This window comes from Gymnodraco acuticeps, unplaced genomic scaffold (genome assembly GCF_902827175.1).
Source record: "Gymnodraco acuticeps unplaced genomic scaffold, fGymAcu1.1, whole genome shotgun sequence".
NCBI classification, from domain to species: Eukaryota; Metazoa; Chordata; class Actinopteri; order Perciformes; family Bathydraconidae; genus Gymnodraco; species Gymnodraco acuticeps.
The window spans coordinates 619,814-632,682 of NW_022990565.1; the positions used below are offsets into that span (position 1 = coordinate 619,814).

The 12,869-nt window shown below is 37.7% G+C and overlaps 2 protein-coding genes across 2 annotated transcripts; both read right to left on the reverse strand.

The window, feature by feature from the left end:
• Nucleotides 1-502: 502 nt before the first annotated feature.
• Nucleotides 503-4,992, reverse strand: gpn2 (GPN-loop GTPase 2). Its single transcript, XM_034227746.1, has 6 exons — nt 4,922-4,992; nt 3,979-4,500; nt 3,429-3,585; nt 3,084-3,244; nt 1,245-1,375; nt 503-1,060 (listed from the first exon to the last, which is right to left on the reverse strand). The coding sequence occupies exons 2-6, from the start codon at nt 4,396-4,398 to the stop codon at nt 988-990; spliced, it is 942 nt and encodes a 313-aa protein (XP_034083637.1). The 5' UTR covers nt 4,399-4,500; nt 4,922-4,992; the 3' UTR covers nt 503-987.
• Nucleotides 4,993-5,556: 564 nt separating this feature from the next.
• Nucleotides 5,557-8,147, reverse strand: gpatch3 (G patch domain containing 3). The gene is made up of 7 exons (XM_034227798.1): nt 7,643-8,147; nt 6,926-7,377; nt 6,650-6,824; nt 6,348-6,407; nt 6,133-6,254; nt 5,922-6,049; nt 5,557-5,819 (listed from the first exon to the last, which is right to left on the reverse strand). Exons 1-7 carry the CDS (start codon nt 8,124-8,126, stop codon nt 5,636-5,638), a joined length of 1,605 nt encoding a protein of 534 aa, XP_034083689.1. The 5' UTR covers nt 8,127-8,147; the 3' UTR covers nt 5,557-5,635.
• Between the last annotated feature and the right edge of the window lie 4,722 nt (nt 8,148-12,869).

The window sequence follows — 12,869 nt, forward strand, 5'->3', positions numbered from 1 at the left end:
CGCAGGGACCAGACACAGGGCCAGTTGTGCAGAAACAGATTTAATGTAGCTTCCTCTCCCCGCCTGACTTAATTTTTCTGCTCTGGCATCAGGGAACATTTGGAGCAGACTTTAGAGGATCTGGGAAGAGGATTCGCAAGCTCATGTGCCATCTGCTGGACAAAAGAGAGGGCCTACATATAAGCACTTGCTCTTGGCCAAAGTCATTTCTACTTCTGATGTGTTGGCGATGTTTCTGACTCGTCTTTGTTATAAATTGCTTCTTGAGCATTAGTTAAGCAGTCATGTTATTGTATCTGAGGCACTGCTGATTGTCAACTTCCATTATATTCCTCTTCATATCAAGGGGATTTTCTACTCTGTATCTCTCTGTCAGATGTACTCAACACTAATAAATGCACATGACAGGAGGAAAATCTAAATCTTCAGGATTATCTTTGCCATACTTCTTTAATTCAAAAACAGAACCCAATTGATGCACAAATAAGCTCAAATATCCATCGAGTAGTAACAACATGAATCTTTTATTTTCATCCAATCCCCATAGAGAAGACAACAAATGCAGTCACCTTATTGTTTCAGAATGAGTGTGACTGACCCATGATGCTTAGCCATTGACATTTGACCTGTGCTCTTAAAATAATGGTAAACATAAACATCTAACAAAACTAAACTTAAATGAGGGCCATAGCATTTGTTACATTTTGAGAAAATGTATTGGCATTAATTGGAGATTAACCTTTTTCGGTGATAACTGAAGAAAAGCTCTTCATTTACCCTACTCAGTTGTCCTCATTGTGAATTGTATGATGTGTGGTGCAACCTTGAAGCATCGACAGCACCCAAATGTAGTTCCTATCTCTTCTTCGCTTTCGCAGAGAGGCTCAGAATTCAGGTCAAGTTAGATGGATGTTGCCAAGACTCTCCTTGTATACTGAAGCTAAAAAGGCAAAAAACTGTTTTGTCCTTTTATCTGGGTTTTTCAATTTACAGATCCATCATTTCCTCCTCCAGAGTCTTTCCACTGGTTTCGACATAGCGCTCTTGCACTCCAAGAGTACTGAAGAACTGTTAAGGAAAACATTGAAAGACGTACATTTTACAAGTATATTTTAAGATTCAGGTTACCCTTAGCAAAATCCATTGAAAATCATTAGTCTTTTTACGATCTCCTGCAAATTTCAAGGTTTGTCTTTAAAACACATGAGTCACAGTGAGTCACCATAGCGATTAGAAAAGGATACGAGTCGAACTGGAAGTCTGCCCCCACAGCAGCTGACATCATGGCCTGCAGATTCCTCTCCTCCAGGTCTCCAAAGCAGTAGCCATTGGCTTTGTCCACAGTCCGTAAGACCTGAATCATGCTCTCTCTGTCCTGGAAACGAAAGAGAAGAATGTGAGATCGGGGTTTTTCCCTTGACAAATTCCCTGAAACTGCCAGATGGCTTAAGATTTGCTGAAAAAACTCTCACTGAAAACCTTGATAATGTGCTGTTTAATTATATTCATGATTTCTGAATAATCTGTATAAAACAGTATATAAATGTGTGTGGGATTTAACTTGCTTCATATGTCCTTATTCTCTTCCCCTATTGTTTTTCTACCAGGCAGATCTACTGGAGGAGCAGACTGCAGGCAGCTTTTTCCTTGGAAAAAGATTTTGAAACCCCCTCAGAAATGTAGCAGTGCAGCCCGTTCAGCCTTGCAGTATGTTTATCAATGCTCAGTATTTGGTGATAAGCTACACATGAATACAAAGCCATAAAATCCCAAACTTCAGAGTTCAGCATCTAGTCCCTGTCAAGGTCAAACGTGTTGTGTCTTTGTTCTTTTAAATTTGCTCTCTTAAAGTACCCTTGGTAACCACGGTTACCAGTGGCTGCTCAACTTAAAGGGGGTAGAAAAACGTAGAAACACATCAAGGCTGCGTTCTCACCACTGTGGAAACAAGACTGCCAACCTGCCATTTGTATAAATTACTCGTCCCATAGGCAGAAATGGCACAGCGGTCTAGACTCATCACACAGGATCATATCAGTCTCCATGAAAACATAATGGCAGGGAACGAATACTGTGTGCAGACAGCCCACTCCCTTTCAACAGCCCAATCCATCTGCAGAACATTGATCCACTGCTCAATTTTCAACTGCTAAAAATGATTTATGACGAACCTGTTGGAACGATGAAATATGCCATGAGTGATTTTTTAAGAGTCTTGAAAAGGGAGTCATCTTTACACTTGGGAATAAATGATGGAGTTTAACATGTTTGGGCTGGTTATACTTAATAATATAGATATTCAGTGGGTACTAAAACATCCCTGTACAAATATAATGAAGGAATTCTTAAATGCTATCCAATCAACATCTCTCATGGCTTTGCATAATTTCACAGAAATATATAAAACCTGAGACAAAGGGTTTCAAATGAACTTACACTCAAAACATGGAAAGACTCAATGGCTAAAAAAAGGTTTAACTAAACTTGTAATCTTTCATCCTGTTATTCTTTGCCAAACACAGATAAGCTTCAAGGCCTTATTTCTGTGTGTGTGCCATATTTTGTACAGCTGTTCAGGCTACTTGTGAGTTTGGATTAAGCTCATAGCTGACTTGACATTTGTTATCAATTAGCAATTACATTACTCGCAGATTGCAATATACAGTAGCTCTGTTCATTTTTCTTTCAGCAAAAACATCCCTGATCAGAAACAGAGCGATGTTTTTCTTTTGTTGGCGTTACAAAATGGCTGCAGATCATGCATACAACTTGATCCGTTACAGAAAATATTACCATTAATCACATTATAAACCTATATGAATAACATTGAATTAATTATAATTTAGAAGGTTGATGACAGCCATGTACATTTAACCCCTAGATTAGCATCAACAGCCCAATCCTTTTTTTAAATTAAGGGGAAGCCCCAGGAATTCAACTTTTAATGACTGAATCATATTTAAGTATATATATATGGGCATATTGGCTTGCATATTCCACCAGTCGTTTGAAATACATTGAGACAGAGTGTCATGCTTATAGATAACAAACAAGAAACCATTTAAAACAGTCAAGGATAATACCTGCACATTGAGAGGCACAAAGGAGACAAGGCTGTAATCTTGTATGACTTCTGCCAACTTTTCATTAAGACGATGGAATTTCTTAAAGAAGGGGTCTGCAGCCAGGTGATCGAGAAGATATGTCAAATCCATGACCTCTGTGTAGAAGTCAAGGTTGAAAGCTGTGTAAGAACAGACAGGAAAAATGTTTAAATGGTGAATTAAATGACCACATAAATATGTTTCTGACAAAGTTGCTTGTTTATTTCTGAGAAATATAAGAATACTGGGGCTTTATTTGTAATATTTGTTGAGTGTGTTAGAATTTTGTTTTGTTTAAGGTAAAGCCAAAAGCCCTTAACTTACCCAGTTTGCCATACTGCTCAATCAAGTCCATCTTGGAGAGGATGTTGACGTGGGGAAGCTCCACGTGCAGCATGGTGGACAAGGAGGTGCACAGCACAGAGATGAACTTTGCCGGGTCAGCGCAGTAGTGAGAGTCCACAAGGTGCACTGAAGTGAGCTGAAAAAAGGGAGAAGGTGGTCGAGAACTTGTATCAGGATTCAATACAATCATGACAATCAGCACTGCTCCCAGTAGTCTGCACATACCAACACTGACAATTCCCCTTTGCAGTAACAATTTATACCAAACTGTGATATATCAACATTTCATAATGTGAAATCAATCATGAACTTATATTTAGCTTTTTTTCTTCTTTTTTTTAATGATGACTCTTGTTGTGGCACTATCCCCTATGGCACTGAAACACTGCAGTATCTCAGCTCTGGGACTAATTAAAGGTTATCCTAACTATTATCTTAACATATTGTATATACATGATGACAGTATACAGTAGATAAAGCATCAGTGTAAAAATTAGGTGAAATAACCCTGAATGTTTAAGAAGCTCACCCTGAAGTTCCACTTGGCGAGCTGTGAGAATATATTCTTTACTGAACTCTGGTGTGTGTAGAGCTCCACTTGTCCTGGACAGTCAAACAGGAAGTAACAGTCACTGTGCTCTTTCAGCTTGTTCTCTAACCAGTCCAGATTGGCTTCTACATACTCCATACAGTAGAGGAGCCCACCGTTGGGCCCGAGCTTCATGCTCTCCATCACATCGTCCAAAGTGACCAGCTCTGAGATATTCACCGCACAAGAGTACGGTAGTGTTTCGTTGGCAGGGTCCATGTTCACCACAACCACCTTGCGTCCCAGGCTAGTCAGAAATTCCTGCATTCCTCGACAGTAGGTGGTTTTTCCAGAGCCTGCGGGTCCAATGACCACCTGGCCGAAGCACAGGGAGGGCTTTACTCCTGTATGGCTTGACATGGTTTCAGTTACCCAAGGATTGGAGAGAATCAAATAATATGGGGCCAGAAGTCAGAGGTCCACATGGGATGTCCTACTGGGTGTCAGCATCCAGGTTCTTACCTGCAGGGTCACATCAGTCAGTGTGAGATCATTAGCATGCAAAAGGCTAGACAAAAGGACATAACAGGTTATTTTACTAATTTCTGTAAAGCTATACAGTCAAAGAGATGTAACACATTGTAATCCCTGTTGACTTTGTTTACATAATGGAATGTCACACATCCTGCAACTTCAATGGGCAAAACGAAGATCAGCATAATTTTGGCTTGAAGTGAGCTACACATAAATTGGGGGTATATATCTAAAACCTAAAAAGTTACGGGTTCTCTGTAGGTTTGAAAGGACAGGGTTAAGGTGAACGATATATAAACAATTGCAACATCACACTCCGGATAACTTAACAGTAGTTATTAAATAAAAACTGCAAACTGTAGCTAATTTTAAATGTATGTATCATAAGTATGGATGGATGGATATTTACCGTCTGCTGCCGTTGTTCTGTGCATGCGTAGAGCGGCAGCTAGCTAACTGGCTAAACAACTCGGAAGTACATCCGGGTCACGTGCTCGAGGTTTCAAAATAAAAGCAATATTTTTTATTTGAAAGGGATTCTACATTTACCCATGCATTTACCCTTGCGCAGTGGTGGAAATGAACTAAGTACATTTACTAGAGTTATTCTGCAGTACTTGTACTTTACTTGAGTATTTAGATGTATGCGTCTTTATACTTCTATTCCACCACATCTCAGAGGCAAACGTTGCACTTTCTATCCTCCACTACATAATTTGTATCTGACAACTTTAGTAACAATTACTTTTACTTTGGTACTTCAAATATATGTATTGATACTGATACTTTTGTACTTCTACTTAAGTAATTTTTTTAATTTGCAATGGATTAATTCTACACTGCAGTATTGCTGTTTTTATATAAAAGACTACTTTTTCCAATCACTGCCTATTGGATAGCAGTTTTTATATTTAAGCCTAAAACATATGTAACATTATTAATACATATGTGAGGCATTAACATAGGAACCAACATTTTTTTCGTGATTAAGACAGCCATTTGAGGAATTATATAATATAAAAGACAAAATCACCACAAATGTAATGAAAGGTTTGAAAAATGTTTTAATAAAACAGTCAGACAAGTAAATAGATAAAAAATCTATAGAAAAATAAAAAAGTCGTCATCTTCGGGGTCCAATGATGCCACCTGGCTGCCAGCCTCTGTACTTCATACTAGTGATTGGTTGACGTCTCAGCAAGGTGTCGCCTCCATCAATGTTTTTAGGTTTGTCATACACTGTACTTATATGAAGATCTGTTTTGGCCTTTTTCACGGGATTCAAGAACAATTTCTCTCCATGATACCTGCAGGGAAAAAAAACATATATTGACTTCAGGAGAGCACTACAAACAGTACATACCACATGCAGTTATTTTGTTTGATTCAGTTTTCATGTTCATACGCACCCAAAGCCCCTTTTACAATAGGGATGTTGTCCGTCACTCTCAAGAGCGTCAGGAATCCCAATCTGACTGTTTCCCAACCCATCACCATCCTTCCAGCCTTGTTTTTCCATCAAACGACGGCCAAAGCCCTAAAAAGTAAAACAATATTATGAAAACTGTTCATATAAGCTATGGTTAAAGAGATGGAGTAAGTTAAAGGCCACATCCTTACCCTAGTGTACTTCTCAAAGCTGCCAATGGATTGACTCTCTCCAGATCTTTCTTCAAGACCCTCCCTCAGCCTTTTTTCATACCTTAGCCGGACATAGTCACGGGCATCCATGTCACCTCCATCTGCGAGAGAAAGACCTTGGTTAAAGAAAATCTGATCCTGCATAGGTAATCTGGCTTCAATGTTATCGCAGATGTAAAACAAACTTGAAATACCTTTATCATAGTACACACTCATGTCGACATCCCAGTCATCTGTCGTTTGTTCATCAAAATCTGAAAACAGGAAAAAAAGAAGGAATAAATGTTATTGATATCTCCTCTAGCAAATAACTTCATTTTAAGGACAAAAAACAAATACATTTATCTTATGATTCAATTTAGATAAAAATACATTTAAAATATATCTGTAGAAATACACAACACTTTCAGATTTAAACTAAACAACACCAGCCATATTATTTGATATTCAAGAGGTATATATCAAGAGTTTTTCCTAGTATGTTAGTGTTGCAAACCTCCTTCTTCCTCCTGCCAGAACTGGGCGTCAGTGTAGAAAACCAGGCCTGAGCCGCCCTTCTCCCACTTCAGCTCGATCCTCTCCTCAAACAGCCTCTCTTTGCTTCGCTCCTGGCTCGTAACATCCTCATGCAAAGCTTCATGGCGTTCCCACTCCTCACACCAGTCATCATCCTACAACCAACAACATGACAAATTGTCAAACAGCAGTCAAGGCATGATGATTTTTCATGTATACTTGACATAAACATAATGATGTATGGATTCAAACCCACATCATCTGCATTTGAATGTGCATCCTCTTCTTCTTCCTGTGGCTCGTCAGTCTCTGTTGTTTGTGTGCAGTCAGCCAGCAGCCTCCGTCCTAGGTATGGAGCAGTATAAGTTCCTGGTCCTGAGATTTCATGTCCATCAGCTGTGAATATAGTCTCCTCTGTGGCTGGAAGTGTCCAACTGTCCTTATACTGGAAAGGTACATTGCCGTACCGGCGGTTGGAGCCAGTCTTGGGGAAAGTGAGGCCCAACTTCCGGATAAGTCTCGGAGGCAGTCTGCAGGACTGGATGAGCTGGAGGAAGACTTTCACCGGTGTGCCCACATTGCCATTCTGCATCAGAGCTGGTGGATTCAGCTCGGATAAACTCTTGAGGTCAGCTTCTGTGAAACGCTCTGTTAAGGACACTCGATGGCGCTGCTCGTGCTTCGATTTATAGGGGAATGAGCCATCATCTGGAAAAGGAAAACAAATTAAAATGAAGAACTACCTTTGAAATAAGTCTATAAATAATTGTCGTGGTTTAAAATGACAGGACTCTTAATGTAATCTTCAAGTCACTACCGTTTGTTATTATTAAAACATAAAGGTCCCCTTTAATATGGCACAACAGAAATATGTCTAATCCAGACAAAACGAGGAGTGATCTGTTTGTATGAGAAGCTACTAAAATGAGCCTGCCTTTATTTAAACTATGTATGAAATATGTTGATCACTAACCTTTGTCGTGTGAAACCTTTACTCTTTTAACAACACAGCGTCTAGCCAGCCAGTCCCCCTTGGAGTTAATCCAGTGATTCCCCGCATACATCTTGATCAATCTGTCGGCATCTTTAGCATGAAGTGAGACTATACAGCAGCAGGACTTCACCGTCTGCTTCTTCACGGAGCTGTTATCTGTCACTGAGCTGTTTTCTGTCACGGCGCTGTTTTCTGTGACGGCGCTGTTTTCTGTCACGGCGCTGTTTTTTGCAACGGAGCTGATTTCTTTGCCCTCTTCACCTTCTCCACACACGGGTTTTTGGTGGTTTTCGGACCCCTCGGACTCCCTGAGAAGCTCCGGTCGATGTCGATAGTGAAAACACTGAAAACCTCCGCTCTCTATAAACTGACTGAAATAATTTCTCAGGTCCGCGGAGTGAAAGGCAACAGGAATGTTACCAATTGCTAAATACACAGGAGCTACCGCTACAGAGTCCGCCATCTTTGTTTCTTTTGTGGACAGATCAACATCAACAGATCGGAACGGTAATGACGTCAGTTCCGCTTCCTGAGAACATTTAAAAGTTTGCATCAGGGGTGGACCTTTATATATACAGTCTATGGGGTGGACATATAAAATAGTAAAAAAAAGTTACATATTTCAGATTCAATATTTGTTAAATTCACAATTAGTTTTGATTCATAATGTTTTAATTGTTTTAATTCTTGGTAAACGTTTAAAAAAAAAATGTGGTTTGGCATCAGCCCATCTCTTTTTATGAATATGAAATGACCCTAAAAATAAAATCTACTTTACAAAACAAACAAAAATCTGTGTCAATATTATACTATCACCTTTGAAGTATGTAAACATTTCTCTACAAAGCTACTTCACAATATATATGTTATGTGTGACCAGGTCCCTTATTTTAAAGATGAGTTATATTTAGAAAGAAACTACATATTGTCGATATTGTAACAGTCTTTAATGTCTTTTTTACTCTAACTATTATTATTTGTATTTCTGTTATATTAGTGATGGAAGAAATACTAATTTACTTAAGCAAAAGGAGTTACATTAAAGTTTTAAAATAGTTTAAACACTCCTTTTATAAAGTGAGAGTCCTGCATTTGAATGCAGAATGTAGGCCTATGATTTCAGAATAATACATAAAATATCACTGAATTATAAATAAGTGTGCATTGATTTAAAGTGGGGGGAAATAGCCCCATGCAGCTTGCAAAGGTATGGGGATTCATTTCAACGTTATATTCTGCTGGGTAGCTTAATTCATACTATTCATCATAAATGTTTTGTTAATTTAGATATTGTATAATGAATGTGATTCTGCAACTAATGTTTGCAAAACAATTACATGTGAAAATATTTGGTAAATACTTCAATAAAACCTAAAAACTGTACTTGCACTTACTTATTGAGTTCTCTAGTAGTACAGGTCATTTTCATACATTTAACAGAACAGGTTTATATGAAAAGGTAAAGATAGAATATTCACGATGTCCATGCTCATACATAGTAGCGTGGACTATTTTTATCTTTCATGAAAATATGTTATATGTACTATCAAATCACATATCCTAAATAATCAATAAGGAAATCTATCTCTTATAGTTTGACTGTATGTGTATTGAGGTTTCTTCATCTGACATTCACCTGATTTCATGTGAAAGGGCCAGTGATGTACTTTCATAAAAACAAAGGAAAAACAAAACACTCTTTTTACAAAGGGAATAAAATAGGAGTAAAATCTCTTTTAAGAGAGACCCCTCTTCTTTGACAGCTAGGGGTATTCACACAAAAAAAAACATAAAGTAACAACCATTTTTAAGAGCAGAACAGTGACATCTTAACTTTAAAGCTTTACATATCTATTTTAGATCTAGGTAACATGTAGAATATTAGTGGAGTAACTAGTGGAAGACATGCTATAACTTTCAGGAAAAATATTAAAGTCTTTCCCATTACTGCACAACTTTTTTCAGAGACAACGAAAAAAATGATTCAGTCAGAGTTCATCAACCTGAAGCCTACTCTGGCCTTCACCTCAGCTTTTATCATTGTGTGTTTTGATAGTAATAGGCAGTAAAACTAGAACCGTGTGTCTGGACCCTGACTTAACATTACACTTGTCACACACAAATTGTGTATTAACCATTATGGCTTTTGGAGCCATGCTAATACTCACAAGTGTCATATCTGTTGAGAATTATTGATGAAAAAACCTGACAACAACAACAACATAACTTTACAGATAATATACATATTTTACAGGAGAAATAGAAGGTAAGCTAAGCTTTTTAGGTTTATTATCTATCAAATTGAATAATTGTAAATTACTGAAGGAATTTTTGGACAGGAAAACCCTCAAAAGGCCCTGCTGTGTCCAGTTAGGCCCTCTGAGTGTCACAAATACAGTAGATACACCAAATATCCATCTGTGGTAGAAAATACAAAGTAATATTGAGGCTGAGGCTTGAAGACATACCAGAAAATCTGAAAGGATGAGTCACAGTCAACATTTATAAATGAAAGATACAGCTTTACTATTAAAGTTTCTTTTATTCTGGTACCAGTAACAATACTTTTTTAAATACTTTGTACACATTGGGGAATATAAAATATAAATGTTTTTGTTTTAATTAGACAAAAGACCTTCTCAATTCCTTCAATATTAAATATCGGAACTTAAATAAAACAAAGTGCAAACATATAACTATTAAGGAAACGTCTAATCAAAGGATAACTAAACACTACTTAGAAATGTATTCAATGCCAGCTTTTGGTTTTGTATTACTCTCAGCTATACTAACAACTCTTAGTCAGTCTTGAAATGGTCTTTGTGACCAAAGCATGTGTGCAGGGTTTTTTCTTTTTTTTAAAAACATAACCTCTTGGTCATTACCCAAAAAGGGAGTTTAGCGTTATGTTGGTTTAGTAGGTTTGCTTTTCCAGGTATTACCATATCAACATCAGTGCAAAATCTGTCTGTACAATACATTAGGTCATCCAGTCCAAAAAAAAGGGAAAAGAAAGAAGAGAGACAGATTGCAAATCAAAACAAAATATCCATAATGATCAAAAACAGAACGGCACTATTGTTTTATTGTGTTGAAGTCTCAAAAGTTTGTAAAATTAGACTAGATGGACCATTGATCAGTGTTGACCTTGATTTTTCCAGTATCAAAAGGTAAATGTTTATTTCAACTTGTGAATTTAGTTTTTATCAAGAAAATTATTCAAACTGAATGTTTTGAAAATGTATGTGCAGCATATTGCATCTGGAAATGTACTGTTTACAGTACATAGTGGTCTAGTAAGTAAATATCATATTTAAATATACGTATATACAGATGTATTACTTTCATTGTGAATCTGAAATAACTGTATAAGAGCAAACTAAATTCCACACATTTCAAATTCCAGGATGATCTTAATATTTATCCCCATGGATTGCAAATGACCCATGCGGAGTAACTGACCTTTGTGTTGCTGACCTTATGAACACAGAGCCAGGTGAATGTACCTCTGCTGTATTAGGTCAAGGCTAAATGTAATGTACCGAACATAGTGTCAGTCCAGCTCTGAGAGTTCATTGACCTGGGCAAACTAAAGCCAGAGAAGAGGCAAACTGTGTTGCTATACTGGCACAATTACCTTCGTTGTGCTATTATTTATTTAACTTGAAAACGATATTACAGGCAATTTTCTTTATACATTTTGAGTCAATGATCATTTAGAAAAAAGGCCTGGACATCTTTAAGTGTCATTACATCATGCTTTATCAGACCTGCACTGTTTTGCTTGCTTGAACTCAGAATACAGCAGTTGCTCCATTTATAGAATGAAGGACATTTTATTTTTACTGTCTTGGTGAAGATAAGAGTCTGTCCTCCGTGTCCGTCTCTGCCTGCTCCTAACCTCTATAAACGCGAGCCTTATCTCAAGCATTTACGACTGTAGGCCTACTACATCAAGCCTGAGGGTTTTTCTGAGTGCATTACAGGTCACTGAAAACTAAAAGGATCACATTCTTGTAGATAACGCAGTTGGTTTTGTCATGCATTCAAAGCTGAGGTCCATTACGTTACAGACATGTCACGTACTACATGAATAATCACTGTATCGTAATGAGATCACTTCAGGAGAGTAATCGAGGCTATAACATTCTGGAGTATTCTCTGAAGGGATGAGTAAGGTACTGATGAAGTAAAACAAACATTCGGTGACTGGTGCTGCCAGTAGTGTCTGGCTTGTAATGTCTTTATTGCAGTTAGTCACTTTATGAACTGACCTTGAACCCTCTGCGCTGTGGTTCACATCCTTCTATGAAACTTCCATAATGATTCCTCCAGGCTGCTGGGCTTGTGACCGTCCCCACAAAGGTATAGAGCATAATATGTTATATATTGGGTCACCTGTCACTCTACAATGGGGTGTTCCCTAAGTTGGTCCATGGCACTAAATGTCAAATTGAAAGAAGCTTGTCATTAAAAATTAGAAGTCTGTTTATTTGTGAAAACAATAAAATAATTAGCTTATCAGTCTCAAACCTCCGCGCCAGGCACAAGGGAGATAACGTAATAGAGTAAACTCATTTAAATGACAGGTGGAACATTTTACCGCCGGTTACAAATGTCATAAACTGGAATCCCCGAAAAAATTGCCAGCTTTATTGAGTCAGGATAAAAACAGCATCTATCTGATATTATTATAGGATCCTGCCAAATGATAAAGCCCTTAAAATACGCAATTTTGTCCACCACTGACTGACTGAAATATCTCAGCGTTGTCCTGAAACTCATCTCAGTATCGATCGTTCTGACTTTGGGGATCCCCTGACACTTCCTGTGTTTTTTATGAAATGTCTTAAACACTATTATAGATAGATTGCCATTACATTTTGGAAACACACCCATGTCCCCCTCAGACTAAATTGCAAAAATCTTAATCTTTTTTTAGATTCTAGAGTTGTTATCATGTCCAATCTTCAATTTGACTTTCCCTTCAGCCTCAATTGTGCTTTGTACTGATGATAACTAGTAAATGTTAGCATGCAAACATGCTTAACTTAAAAAAGTGAATATGGTAAACATTACACTTGCTTAGCATCCGTAGATTACAATTACAATTGTAAACATGTTTGAATGATGGAGTTAGTATTTCATTTAAAGCACCACTGTGTACAGCCTCAATGAGCAGTTAGCATGCAGAACTTGTTTAACT